Raw genomic sequence first — 14,020 nt, 5'->3', positions numbered from 1 at the left:
TTGGGCACTCTTAAAAGAGCTGAATGCCCTTTTAATAGCAATGCCCATACAAATGTCCCTTTAGGGGCAATGGGTAGTTTAGGATTTTTTAGTGATAGTTTTTTTTATTTTGGTGGGTGGGGGGTTTTACTGTTAGAGGGGGGACTTAGTATTTTTTAAGGTAAAAGAGCTGCTTAACTTAGGGCAATTCCCTACAAAAGGCCCTTTTAAGGGCTATTGATAGTTTAGTATTAGATTAGGAGGTGTTTTTATTTGATGGGGGGCTTTTTTTTTCATAGGTTTAATTTTTTTAATTTTTGATAATTTGGTTTATTATTTTATGTAATGTTAGACTTTTTTATTTTTGTAATCTTAGATTAATTTAATTTTAGGTTTTTTATTTTTAAGTAATGTTAGCTTTTTTATTTTAATTGTAACTTAATATTTTTATATTTAGGTAATTGGGGTTAACTTAGGGGGTGTTAGGTTAGGGGGTTTAGTAATTTAATTAGTTATTTGCTTTGTGGGGGGTTTGGCAGATTAAGGGTTAATAGATATATTAGGTTTGTTGCAAAGTGGGTTTGGCGGATTAGGGATTAATAGATTTATAAGGTTTGTTGCAATGTGGGTTAATGGCAGAATAGGGGTTAATCGTTTTAATAGGTACTTTGCGTTGTGGAGGGTTGGCTGATTAGGGGTTAATACTTTTATTTGGTAGATTACGATCTGGGTGAATGGCAGATTAGGGGTTAATACATTTATTAGGTTGATCACGATGTGGGTGAATGGCAGATTATGGGTTAATAAATTTATTAGGTAGTTTGTAATGTTGGGGTTGGCGGATTTAGAGGTTAAGACATTTATTATTAGTTCCGATATGGGGGTGAAGGCGGATATAGGGGTGTTGACGTGTCGGGTTTATTTTTGGGAGGATTGTTAGACTTTTAAGGGAGATTTAACTTTTTTTTTCTTAGGTGCCTGGCAGTTTCTAACGTGCCGTCAGTGACTGGCGACTCCAGAAATTTGTATTTACGCACATTTCTGGACATCGCTAGTTTATCCGACTTACGGCACTTTATGAACTGCACCGTATATGTGATTCCCTGATGTGTGAGGGGAAATTACGGGCGACGCGGGTTTCAGCAGTTACACTGAAGCCTATGCCGAATATGTAATCTCGCCCTCTATCTGAATCAAACATTTATTTTGACTTGAGTGTTACTTTAAGAGCCAGGAGATTACAAGTCTTTTTTTTTTTTAATTCCCTTAAACAAATACATTCAGGAGATAATAATATTTTTTAAAAATGAAAGTTAAATAAAACACTTTAACTTTGAAATCACCACTTAAAGGGTTGCAATCTTATACCATTCACTCAGATTCTTTTTCCGGTCATATGTGAATAAATTCCTTTTTACTAGGTAGATTTTATAAAACGAGCTGCAGTGCAGCTGCTCTGACGCGTACATAAAGTAATTCTGTAATTAAACTAGTCAATGAGTAACAAACTCCCTCATCAGTCACCTCATTAAATTGTTGTGTCGGATGGTCCCTCCCTTAACCCCTTTCTCCCTGTGAAGTGACCCAACATTTTCTTGTCAGGAGTTCTATTATAAATTGCCATAATTGGCTATTTCATTACATTTAAAGTGAGAATGTGCTTTCAATGTTAAAGGGCCACTAAAGTAAAAAATAAACTTTCATGATTCAGAGCATGGAATTTTTTACATTTCCCAATTTACTTCCATCATTAAAATTGGCAAATTTTTGTATATGCACACTTTCTGAAACAACAGCTTCTACTGAGCATGTGCTAGAGTTCACAGTGTATATATATATATATATATATATATATATATATATATATATATATATATATATATATATATATGTAAATTCACTGATGGCTGTCACATGATACAGGTGCAGTGAAATGTGACAGAAAAAAATAGTCTGCTTGTTTGCAATTCAGAGTAGGAGCTATTGCATTTTCTTTGTATTGTGCATCTATTGATTATGTTTGAAAAGCATATAGGTTTGGAAAAAAAATAAAGGAACAGGAAACCCCAAACATTTCTTTCATGATTTGGATAGAACATACAATTTTAAACAACATTCTAATTTACTTCCATTATCAAATTTGCTTTGTTCTCTTGTTATTCTTTGCTGAAGGAACAGCATTGCACTCCTGGCAGCAAGATGAACACATCTAGTCAGCCAATCACAAAAGACAAATTTATTTCATGATTTGTGCAGGCACTAATTAGCTGCAGCTCCCACTAGTGTAGGATATGTGTGTATTTGTTTTCAACAAGGGATACCAAAAGAACAAAGCACATTTGAAAACTTAAAAGTGTCTTAAAATTACTTGCTCTATCGGAATCATGCAAGTTTAATTTTGACTTTCCAATTCCTTTAATGAAAATTACCTTGTAATGGCAGTTACTACAAACTCTTTTAAGACATTTTTTTGTTTATCTTCCCTTCCCCTCATAAACTCTAGAAAACAAATTTAGTTTTTAATTAATCCTAAAGATGATTTATCTGTTTTAAGCTCTTGTCAAGAAATTACCTTTCTGGGTTTTGTTATAAACACTCTGAACTTGGGGGAAAATTCTCTAAAGTACTCTGGGCTGGTGAGATTCTAAAGAATACTCACCAGCCTTTCTATTTCCCTGGTGAAATTCTATAAAGTCACTATTTACCCTGAAAACAGGGTGTCTTACTAAGGGGCGTATACTGCATTTTCGTAAGGGCAGGAGATGCATGCATTACAAAAGGGCACAGTTAAATTTGTAATTTAAAATCGTACAAAATTTATAATCGATCCATTTACACAAAAATATGCAGGATTTCTAGTTTTAAACGGACATTAAACACAAAAATGTTCTTTCATGATTCAGATAGAGAATACAATTTTAAACAGCATTCACATTTACTTCTATTATCTAATTTGCTTCATTCTTTAGATATCGTTTGTTGAGTAAAAAGAAATAGACATTGGTGAGCCAATCACATGAGGCATCTATGTGCAGCGATCAATCAGCAGCTATCTAGATATGCTTTTCAGCAAAGAATATCAAGAGAATGAAGCAAAATAGATAATAGAAGTAAATTAGGAAGTTGCTTAAAATTGCATGCTCTATCTGAATCACGAAAAAAAAAAATGTTTGGGTTTAATGTCCCTTTAAGTACAAAATACAAAGCGTAATTGTTTTTTTTTCAGTAAAATGGGCTGAAATTTAATGGACATATATGAAGTTTTCTCTCAAATCCCAGCGTGATTCTATAAACATTTTCACGATACTGTTCTCACTGTTTTTTCCCGCCAGTTAAAATGTGGCAAATTTTAACCAAAATACTCAAAACACTAATTACTCTGAAAGAAAAACATATGTATACAAAATTACAGGGAATTTAAGGTACAGTGCACTGGAGGGATTGCTGTGGTCCTTTTATTACCAGCAGCAAATGTACCGCCTCAGAATCACCTTATAAATTGCAATCACATTCTTGCAGGTTCTTTTGTGGCAAAGAGTTTGTGTAAACTCTTCAACCTATGTCCATTTCCTGAGAATGGACAATATTTCTGCTATCAAATATTGGAAATTTCTTGGAGACATAAAATTAAAAGACCTCACAAACTTCACGTCCGACTTCATTAACCACTGTTTGGATCACAACATTTTGATTTTGGTGGAATACATTCTAGGACTCTCCAACTCAGCTGTGGATTGGGGTTCTTGACATCTGCAAGATTAGACCTCTTTGCTTCTTGGTCCTTGTCTTGGATTCTAAGTTGCTACATATTTCAGTTAGGTCCAGACCCAAACACAGCAGCGACAGATTAATTTAACCAGGTCAGGGCCCTTCAAGGAAGCTATGCTTTCCACCCCTACTCAATGATTTCCAGAATCATTTTGGTGGTTCGCAAGTACCAGAGTGACTTTCTCTTAATAACCTGCTCAGCCATGGTAACCGTCCATCCTATAACTATCCTTCCAACACCCCATTTTTCTCCCCCTTTTTTTGGAGCTTCTTCACAATCCTCATCCTCTGGCTGAAGCAGGAACATTTTTTGCTGAATAAAGCACCTTTTTGAAAATCCAGAGAGTGCAAGCTTCATCTGTACTGTATTAATTCGTGCCTGCACCCTGGTAGATGCTTTTTAAGTGAGAGTGCGCTTTCCTTACTATATATATATATATATACACATGATTATATATAGGTACAGATATATACAGATATATATGGATATCTATTTATAAATACTTAGAACATGAATCTCACTGTCAAAGCCCTTTGCTTGCCTTTTTTTCTAACACCTAAGATCTCCTATCTTTGAGCCCTTATAACTTTTTTGTGCAATATTTTTTTAATAATTTCGATCAGATAGTGTTATTATGAGTGTTAGTGTACTTTGTAATGTATTTTTGATGTGTTTTGTGCAACTTTTTTATTTTCCGAAACAGTTAACCAGAGCTCTGAGGACTCGCTAACCCGACGACCTTTAACGTGAATTGCGCTCAAGCGATTAAGTTTACTTTTAACTTGTAATATGAACGATAAACCCGACGCACGTAAACATTCGCGATAAACCTCTTATCGCTCACGAGCAAACGTTCACGCTCCACTTGTAATCTCGCCCATTGTGTCTTCTTTTCACTTGGATTTTTTCTTCCTTCTTTCTCGGATGTTTTGTTTTTACCTTTCCATTTTGGTTAATTTTTCTTCCTCTTGGCATTAGCTACGAAAAGGAAGTTGGTGTGCTCTTTGGTCAATATACTGGTATTTTGACACCTCCTATTGGTTGATTTCATCAGCTTCAGTTTGTTTCCCATTTTCATTGGTTACCTTATTCGAATTGTTTTCATTCATTAAAAAGTTTTCTGTATTGACTTTTTTAACTCTGTTTAAAGTAGTAAAAGAAAGGTTAAGAAAAATATTAAAGGGACACTAAACCCAATTTGTTTCTTTCTTGATTAAAGGGACATAATACTCATATGCTAAATCACTTGAAACTGATGCAGTATAACTGTAAAAAGCTGACAGGAAAATATCACCTGAGCATCTCTATGTAAAAAAGGAAGATATTTTACCTCACAATTTCCTCAGCTCAGCAGAGTAAGTTCTGTGTAAAAAGTTATACTCAGCTGCTCCCAGCTACAGGTAAAAAAATTTAAAAAAATGAAGAAATGAACAGCAGCCAATCAGCATCAGCAGTGCTGAGGTCATGAACTCTTACTGTGATCTCATGAGATTTGACTTAACTCTCATGAGATTTCATAGTAAGCTTCCTTTACCTGATTGGTGAAATAATATGAGAGTGCACGATGCTAGTCCCTTCAGATGTCCCAGGACAAACACACTAAAATGCTGCTTAGAAATCCTTTACAATGGGAGGTGGCTACTGAGGAACTTTTGAGGTAAAATATCTTTCTTTTTTACATAGAGATGTTCAGGTGATATTTTCTAATCAGCTTTTTACAGCTATGCTGCATCACTTTCAAGTGTTTAAACATTTGGGTATTATGGCCCTTTAAGATAGAGCATGCAATTTTAAACAACTTTCTGATTTTCTCCTATTATCAATTTATCTTCGTTCTCTTTCTATCTTCATTTGAAAAGCAGGAATGTAAAGCTTAGGAGGCAGCCCATTTTAGGTTCAGACCCCTGGACAGTGCTTGCTTATTGGTGGCTACATTTAGCCAGCAATCAGCAAGCGCAACCCAGGTGCTGAAACACAAATGGGCCGGCTCCCAAGCTTTGCATTCCTGCTTTTCAAATAAAGATAGCAAGATAACAAAGAAAAATTGATAATAGTTGTAAATTAGAAAGATGCTTAATATTACCTGCTATATCTGAATCATGAAAGAAAACAATTTGGTTTAGTATCCGTTTAATCTCTGTGTCTTTAATAAAATTGATATTATACCATCACAAAGGAAGGATAATCAGAATTTAATGAAAACAAATTAGTTGGTTGCATAACTTCTAATATCATTTTATTTTACTTTTTTAAATCCAGTACAATGTCCCTTTAATTTATGAGTTTAAGGTCCATTTAAAGGGACAGTAAACACCTTGTAATTACAAGACATTACTGGTGTTTTGCTATAGAATAACATAAAAACCAAGTCTTAACATTTTAAAAACACATTAAAATGCTTTTTTACTGCAATTATTTATCAATAGCCAAACTCCACCCTCCATTTCCTTTATTTGGGGGAGCCAATCTGGGCTTTAGTCCACAGACAACAAGGCTAACCCCAGTTCTAATGTAAGTATAGAGTGCATTGTTTTGCAATTGTTAGGGAGAGAGATATAGTAGAGTTAGTCATGAGAAGTCAGCAGGGTGCCGTTTCAGTTCCGGAAATTAGAAATTGTTCAATTTTCAGAGCTAAATTACATGAAAAAGGGGCAAAATAAGTAATGATTGTATATTGCAAAGCTGTTTCATTATGCACAAGAACAACTAAACATTTCAGATACAAATCTCAAGCCCCAGCAGACACCAGCATTTAAATTCTGGCATGAATGTAACCTTTTTGCCATTTAATTTAGTTTTACATTCTGACCACATTTATATAAACACCACATTTGCTGTGCATGTGACTAGAGATTTTAGGGATGGAGCATATTTACTTTAATGGTTATCCAGTATTTGTAGTTAGCTGTTGTCATACTAAGGTACGTTTTGCAACTTACATTGTGTTTATTCCCTTGAGAAATGGTATGAAACAAAAAAAAAATAGCAAAGAAAACCAAAAGAGAGGCACAATGAATTAGATATTATATTGAAAAGGAAGGAATGAAATGATGAAAAAATGGTGTAACAGTAGTATGAGGGGGGAAAACCGCCAAAAAATGGGAAGCAGACATTGAAGGAAGGATGAGAATGTTATATGTGAGGGAGATGACAGATTTAGGAAGATAGGAAATTAACAGAGAGGAAAATGGTAAAAAGAAAAGGATGAGGGGTTGTGAAAATACAAAAATAGCTCATTCCATCAGCATAAACTACAGTGATACTTTTACATTAAAGAGACAGTGTATCATATTTTTTTTCTGCTCTTAAAGGGACAGTCTACAATAGAATGTTTATTTTTTTAAAGGATAGATAATCCCTTTATTACCCATTCCCCAATTTTACACAACCAACACAGTTGCATTAATATACTTTTTACCTCTGTGATTACCTTGTATCTAAGTATGTTCTGACGGTGCTCGGACAAAATGCAGACCGAAAGAATGCCAAAGTACATTTTTCCGTCAGACATATGTCCAAGAGACTGTGTTCCAACGTCGGCTGAGGGCAGATACGCTCTAGAGTGCTTTGTTCTAATAAGAGCCTTGGGCGCTGCAACCGCCTCTGGGAACCTAGCCATGGTTCCCATCTCCCAGCGACGTGCTTTTAACTATCTGTCAGTCTATCTATCTGTTTATTTTTTTATCTTTATCTATCTACCTGTCTATCTTTCGATCTGTATCTATCCTTATCTATCTATCCATCTCGGGGCCAGACTGTTATCCGATGGCCATTTTTCTGTCGGAATATTATCCGTCAGTCTGACAAATGTCCGTCGGATAACAGTCCGGCCATGTCTTCTGATCAAATGACTGTGACTATTTAAAATCTATTGAGTTGCATTTAGTACTGTGTTGTGGTAACTCTTAAATAACTTCTCGGTCATGAATACAATGTTATCTATATGGCCCACATGAACTATCAGTCTCCTGATGTGAAAAGCAAATCCAAAAGCATGCGATTAAGAGGCTGGCAATAGAGCCTTTGAAACAGGAAGAAATTTAGAAGTTTTAATGTTATAAAGTATTTTAATCTAACAATGTTGGTTGTGCAAAGCTGGGGAATGGGTAGTAAAGGCATTATCTATCTTTTTAAACAATAACATTTTTGTGTAGACTGTCCCTTTAAGTGAGTTCACAATGATCTATTTTACCTGCAGGAGTATATTAAATTATTTACAAACAGATCCTTTACCTTTATTTTGTCCATTTGAGATATTCGTTTTTGCCTGTTGAAACCAACATCTATACTGAAAATGTCATAGCTCTTTAAAAAGCTATGTAACCAAGAGGCAGCAGCAAAACTCAACCTTCCAGAGTACACTGGCCCTTTAACGTTTTCCCAATGACTTCTGTAATAGCTACACATAAAAATGTCAGTATGAGTGAGAGAAAGATGGAGTGAGAGAGTGAGAGAGAGAGAGAGAGAGAGAGAGAGAGAGAGAGAGAGAGGGGAAGAGAGAGGGAGATAGAGAGAAATAGAGGGGCCTTTGTGTATAGAGAGATAAGTAAAGGAGGTCAGGCACAGCCCATTTGAACAGACGTGTTCTTGAGAACAATGGGTTGAGGTTTCAGTGAGCAAAACCAGCTTCTTAAAATACAAACAAATAACCTATTTGTCTACAGCTAGTATAAAAAAATCATTTAAAACTAATGAAGAGGAAACCAGATTCACAGTACAATTCTCTTTATTCTTATGCTGTTTCTTGTGACTAGAGACAGTTTCACTGGTTGAAGAATGGTCTATTTGATTGTATAATATAAGGAAACTGACTCACTATAGAAAAAGTTAACTCAATATATTTGGGGCATGTCATTATATAAGCAACCAATATTACTGAAAGGCCTAAAAGGACAACAATAAACCCTAAGAAAAAGAGTTAAAAACTTGTTGGGCAATATCCTAGCAGGCCCTAAAAGGAACATGAAACCCAATTTTTTTATTTCATGATTCAGACAGAACATGTGATTTCAAACAACTTTCCAATTTGCTTTCATTATCTAAATTGCTTAATTCTCTTGATATCCTTGAAGAGCATATCTAGGTAGGCTAAGGAGCAGCAATATGTTACTGGGAGCTAGATGCTGATTGGTGGCTGCACAAAAATGCCTCTTTTCATTGGTTGACCAAATGTCTTCAGATAGCTCCCAGTAGTGCATTGCTGCTCCTTCAAAATAAGATACCCAGATAATAAAGTAAATTGGATAAAAGAAGTAAATTGGAAAGTTGTTTGAAAAATAAGAGAAAGAAAAATGTTGGATTTCATTTCCCTTTAAACTATTGCAAATCTTCATTACATTATGGGCCAGATTACAAGTGGAATGCTATTTAGCACTTGTGCCTACTCGCAAACACGGCTGGAAGTAACCTGTTAACACGCGCAGGTTAGTGTGAATATTACAAGTTGAAAGTAGACTTCAAGACTTAATATATTTCAACCGCTAATTTCTTCTCCCCATAGTCCTCAAATCTCTTACATAAGCAAATGTTTTCAACATAATGCACTCATACTTTCAACTTGCAATATGTGTGCAAATATCATGCCTCTTGTAATCTAACAATAGCACACCACTTGTAATATGGCCCTATATGTAGTGGTAACAAGAAAGGCTTTCTGAAATATTGTAAAGAAGCAAGTACTGCTTGCTAACTTACTCATTAATCAACATTTATTTTTATTTTGATGAGGAACTCAACTGGTTGGGAGATGAAGACACACCTGAACGTAAATTGCTAGTGGCATATAAATCTCTGGAATTTCAGATTAATGGTGTACTGACCTCTTTGTTTTCCCTGCAGGAGAATGAGGCTATTTCAGTTTTGTAGGATACAAGTCTTGGGGTTAGGACTTGCTGTTCTTATGACTATTGGCTTCACCATTCAGCTCCTTGGAATTCACTTTCAAAAGAGGTAATTGATTTCAGGCCATACTATGCTATCAACAAAACACAAATATTTTATAATATTAATATAGGATAAACAAACGAAGCTTTGTTCTAAAATATGTCATATAGACATAATAAAAAAACAACTTTTATGACCTATAGGTTCCACCATAGCAGTTCTACACTATCTAAAGACATAATCATGTAGAAATCAAGAAGATATTTCAACAAAAATTATTCAAAATATTGTTAGCAGCTCTTAAGCAAGTTAGTGAAAAAGTATTACCAGATCACACTGTGGTCTAGTGTCCATAATTTAGTCTTCTAAGAGCACTGAGCACTTGACTTTGCCATACCATATCATTATTATTTATTGTGTACTTTGCATATCCAGTGTAAGTAGTTCATATGCTTATACATATCTATATCTGGTTATACAGTTTTGATTCTGAGGATGCCAGGTCTTCTCCGATCATCTATGAATTGCAGCCTATGTCTACACCATTACAGGGGAAATGTGTACCAAAACATCACATAGTGTTTTTAAAGACTCACAAGACAGCTGGAAGCACAATCCTAAACATTCTTCATCGGTATGGTGATCGGAACAGACTCAATTTTGCTTTACCCTTCAAGTATCAGTTCAACTATCCCAACCTCTTCCACTCTCGCAGGGTGAAGGGGTATAATGCCCCCAACAGACCACAGTATGACATTCTGTGCCATCACATGCGTTTTAATCTTCCAGAGGTATTGCAATATATATATATGTTTTGTGAATGTATGAATGTTAAGATATTACAAACTAGATTACAAGAGGAGCACAATCAATAGTGCTGGGTGTGTTATCTTGTGCTTGGCCTTGTGCTAAGAATAACACACAAACTGGTATTACAAGTGGGTGGTTAAAAATTGTAACCATAGTATCTTAACATGGATGAAACTTTTTTTAATGTGCCCTATACTTTTAATGGATTGCACAGAAAGCACAATTAGCTCTCTCATTGCGCTCGTATTAGAAATGGTGAGTTAAGGTTGCATATGAGTGCAATCCACAATACCGCTGTTAGATGTAGGGCTTTTTGAGACCTGAAGTAAACCATTATTATTAGCAGAATATCATATAACTACATGAAGAACTCCACTACTTATGCACCATCAGCTTAGTGCTTAACGGGTTTAGCGCTCAACAGACATTTTACTGCACTCCCCCAAAGAAGTCTATTACGTGAGGGATTTAGTGCACTCATGCTATGCAACATGAAGATACCAGCACCACTAGACTATCGCTGAAACTAATATATTTGTGCTCCACTTGTAATTTAGTCCTATGTTGGGGTTCCAGTGGGTTTCATTGAGTGCTTAAAATCATATGCATGCTTATCATGGCGAATTTCCTATATTTATCCCGGTGTGTATATACAAGAGTATACTTCTTTATCAGTATGTTATTTTTTTCTTTTTTTAACATTAAATAGCGTTGCAAGGTTGCAAAAAGACCAGAGGCTTAAAATCTATGTAAATGTAATGGCCATACCCCAAATCCCTGCCGTAGGCTCTATACAACTTCACCCTAGACTGCTGAAATATTCCAAAACTTTTTTTTTTTTTTTTAAATAAGTAAGCAATTATTAGTCAATTAATATTTTTATATTTTAGATTACTGGTAAAATATTCATTTTTGTATGTTAAAAGTAGATGTGTAGAGCTACTTAAGGGGGGAGAAGAGTTCAATATAAAAATGGTTTACTGCCCATCTCTCATGCTTTTAACTCCTGCTATCCCACCATGTGATAATACATAGGATAGTAGTCATTTTTACATTACAAAGTAAATATTAATTTAAAACAAAGTTGTGTTCTCTTTTTCAGGTTCAAAAGGTTATGCCTAAAGACTCCTTTTACTTCACAATCATTCGGGATCCTGCTACCATGGCAGAATCCTCTTTCTCATACTACCGCTCTGTGTCTTCTGCCTTCAAAAAGTCACCTAGTTTCAAAGCATTCATCTACAATCCTTCACAGTACTATCGACCAGGTGAGAGGTCCAACCACTATGCACGCAACTTACTGTGGTTTGATCTAGGGTTCAACCCAGATGCAGAATTCTCTGAAGCTCTAGCCAGGGCAGGATCACGGGCTGTTGAGGGATCTTTCAACCTTGTCCTAATTGCAGAGTACTTTGATGAATCAATGGTGCTACTGAAAGAGGAATTGTGCTGGGAGCTTGATGACGTTGTAAGCTTTAAACTCAACACACGTGGTGCTTCTATCCCACTGCAGAATGTAGAAATAGAGAGGTTACGATCATGGAATGCCCTGGACTGGTATCTATATAATTACTTTAACCACACATTCTGGGAAAAAGTGGAGCGCTTTGGAAGGATAAGGATGGACAGAGAATTGAAAATATTGAGGGAAAGAAGACAGAAATTAGCTGAACTTTGTCTTGAGAGCTCTGAGCCTGTTGTGGCTGAGAATATCAAAGAACAAGGCATCAAACCCTTTCAGTTTGGACAGGAGAAAATACTAGGGTGGGTGATAAGAAAGGATCTTAAACCCAGCATCAGATCTTGGTGTGTCCAGATGGTAACTCCAGAGTTGCAGTACAAGGACTTAATAGATGCAAGACAATTTATATCTAAAACTCACAACAGGTCAGAAATAACAGTAACTCCAAAACAGAACCTTGGTGGATGAGGTGGAATAAATTATGATGACAGGAAATCAAATGAGAGGGGACAGGCATGAAAAGGGATGATTTTGTGTGTGAGAACCTGAGACATTTAAAAAAATGACAAGCTTGTGAGTAATACTTTTTTTAGCAGGGCCACCTTTTTCCTGTGAATGTAAGCAGGTTCTTCTTGAATAGAGCTGCCATTTAATAACGGTTACTACAATGACTAAAAACCATTTCATGTTAAATAAAGATTGAGCTCCAGTGAGAAAAGCAGACATTAACAGAAGCTGACCTCCTAAAGAGAAAATCAGTCTTCCATTTTTTTTGGATATACAATTTGTGAAAAACAAACAAACTTTTCAATGGTCAGCTACTCTCCCAAGAGTCCCAATTGGTTAAAGATGATGTGATGATGATAATGTGCACTACACACCTGCGTTGTATACCTATCTTCACAGAGCTCAAAAAACATTGAGGCGTGTAAGCAGGAAGACAGATGTAGCAGTATTAACCAGACTGGAAAACCCCGGAATACATTTGATAATAAGCAATCTGTGCACCATTGTAAAACTTAACAACAATTTATTGGACTTTGTACTACATTTTCAGCTTAAGATGACATGGTACTTAAACTTTTTCTATCACTATTATGAAAAAAGCCCCATAATTTACACATGGGGAACTGCCAGGCAGTGAGCAATTGTAGGAAGTTCTTACCACCCAATAAATATCAGTAGAAAAATAGTAGAAAAAGTTTGCACTGTCATATTAGTTTCAGTTTCAAAAAAATGGTTTTAGTTCACATTTTTTAGGCAAATTTTTTTTTTTTACTTAAAAGGACATTAAACCCAAAATTTCTCTTTCAGTATTCAGATAGAGCATACAATTTTAAACAACGTTTCAATTTACTTATATGATATAATTTGCTTAATTCTCTAAGTATCCCTTGTTGAAGGAGCAGCAATGCAGTACTGGGAGTTATCTGAACACATTGGTCAGCCAATTACAAGATACATTTGCAGCAACCAATCAACAGCTCCTGAGTCTGCCTAGGTATCATTTTCAACAAAGAATATCAAGAGAACAAAACATATTAGATAAAAGTAAATTGCAAAGTTTTTTAAAATCACTTGCTCTATCAGAATCAGGAAAGGAAAGAAAAATTGGGTTTCATGTCCCTTTCACATTTGTTTATGCATAAAAACATTTTACTCTATGTTTTCAGGCATAAAAACAATTTAAACGGCTCTTTTATAGAAGGGATAGAAAAGGTTTGACTACAATGTACCTTTCAAGAGTTTTGTAGCAAATGTTAATTTCTTACAAACAGTACTATGAATATGAATCAAATACTATCCCATTTCCAACAGGCATGTTCTTCACCTGCTGATTTATATAAATATATATACATTGTGAAGTTCAGTGTTACAAGCACTCACTGTAATGGTGACTCGCCTGGGTGCTCTCTATGTAGATTATGTAGAAACTTCGGTGAAATAAGAGGCACTCACAAGTCTTAATAGTTTCATAAAATTACAAACTTTATTGTTGTTAGTTATTCATCAATTAGTTCAGTCGTCAAGACTATCTTAAATGCAATTGAAGTCTTGATGCCTGAACTAATAGATGAATAACTAACAATAAAGTTTGTAATTTTATGAAACTATTA

The 14,020-nt window shown here is 35.3% G+C and overlaps 1 protein-coding gene across 1 annotated transcript in view; it reads left to right on the top strand.

The window, feature by feature from the left end:
• The window catches only part of GAL3ST4 (galactose-3-O-sulfotransferase 4), a 30,876-nt gene extending 17,108 nt beyond the window's left edge, over positions 1-13,768 (top strand). The window contains exons 2-4 of the mRNA XM_053718264.1: positions 9,587-9,697; positions 10,113-10,422; positions 11,544-13,768. Coding sequence (XP_053574239.1) covers positions 9,591-9,697; positions 10,113-10,422; positions 11,544-12,371 — 1,245 coding nt within the window. The 5' untranslated portion in view covers positions 9,587-9,590 and the 3' untranslated portion in view covers positions 12,372-13,768. The remainder of the gene's footprint in view (positions 1-9,586; positions 9,698-10,112; positions 10,423-11,543) is intronic.
• The last annotated feature ends 252 nt before the right edge of the window (positions 13,769-14,020 follow it).

Source organism: Bombina bombina, chromosome 6, assembly GCF_027579735.1.
Source record: "Bombina bombina isolate aBomBom1 chromosome 6, aBomBom1.pri, whole genome shotgun sequence".
Taxonomy (NCBI): domain Eukaryota; kingdom Metazoa; phylum Chordata; class Amphibia; order Anura; family Bombinatoridae; genus Bombina; species Bombina bombina.
This window is presented reverse-complemented; position numbering and strand designations above follow the sequence as displayed.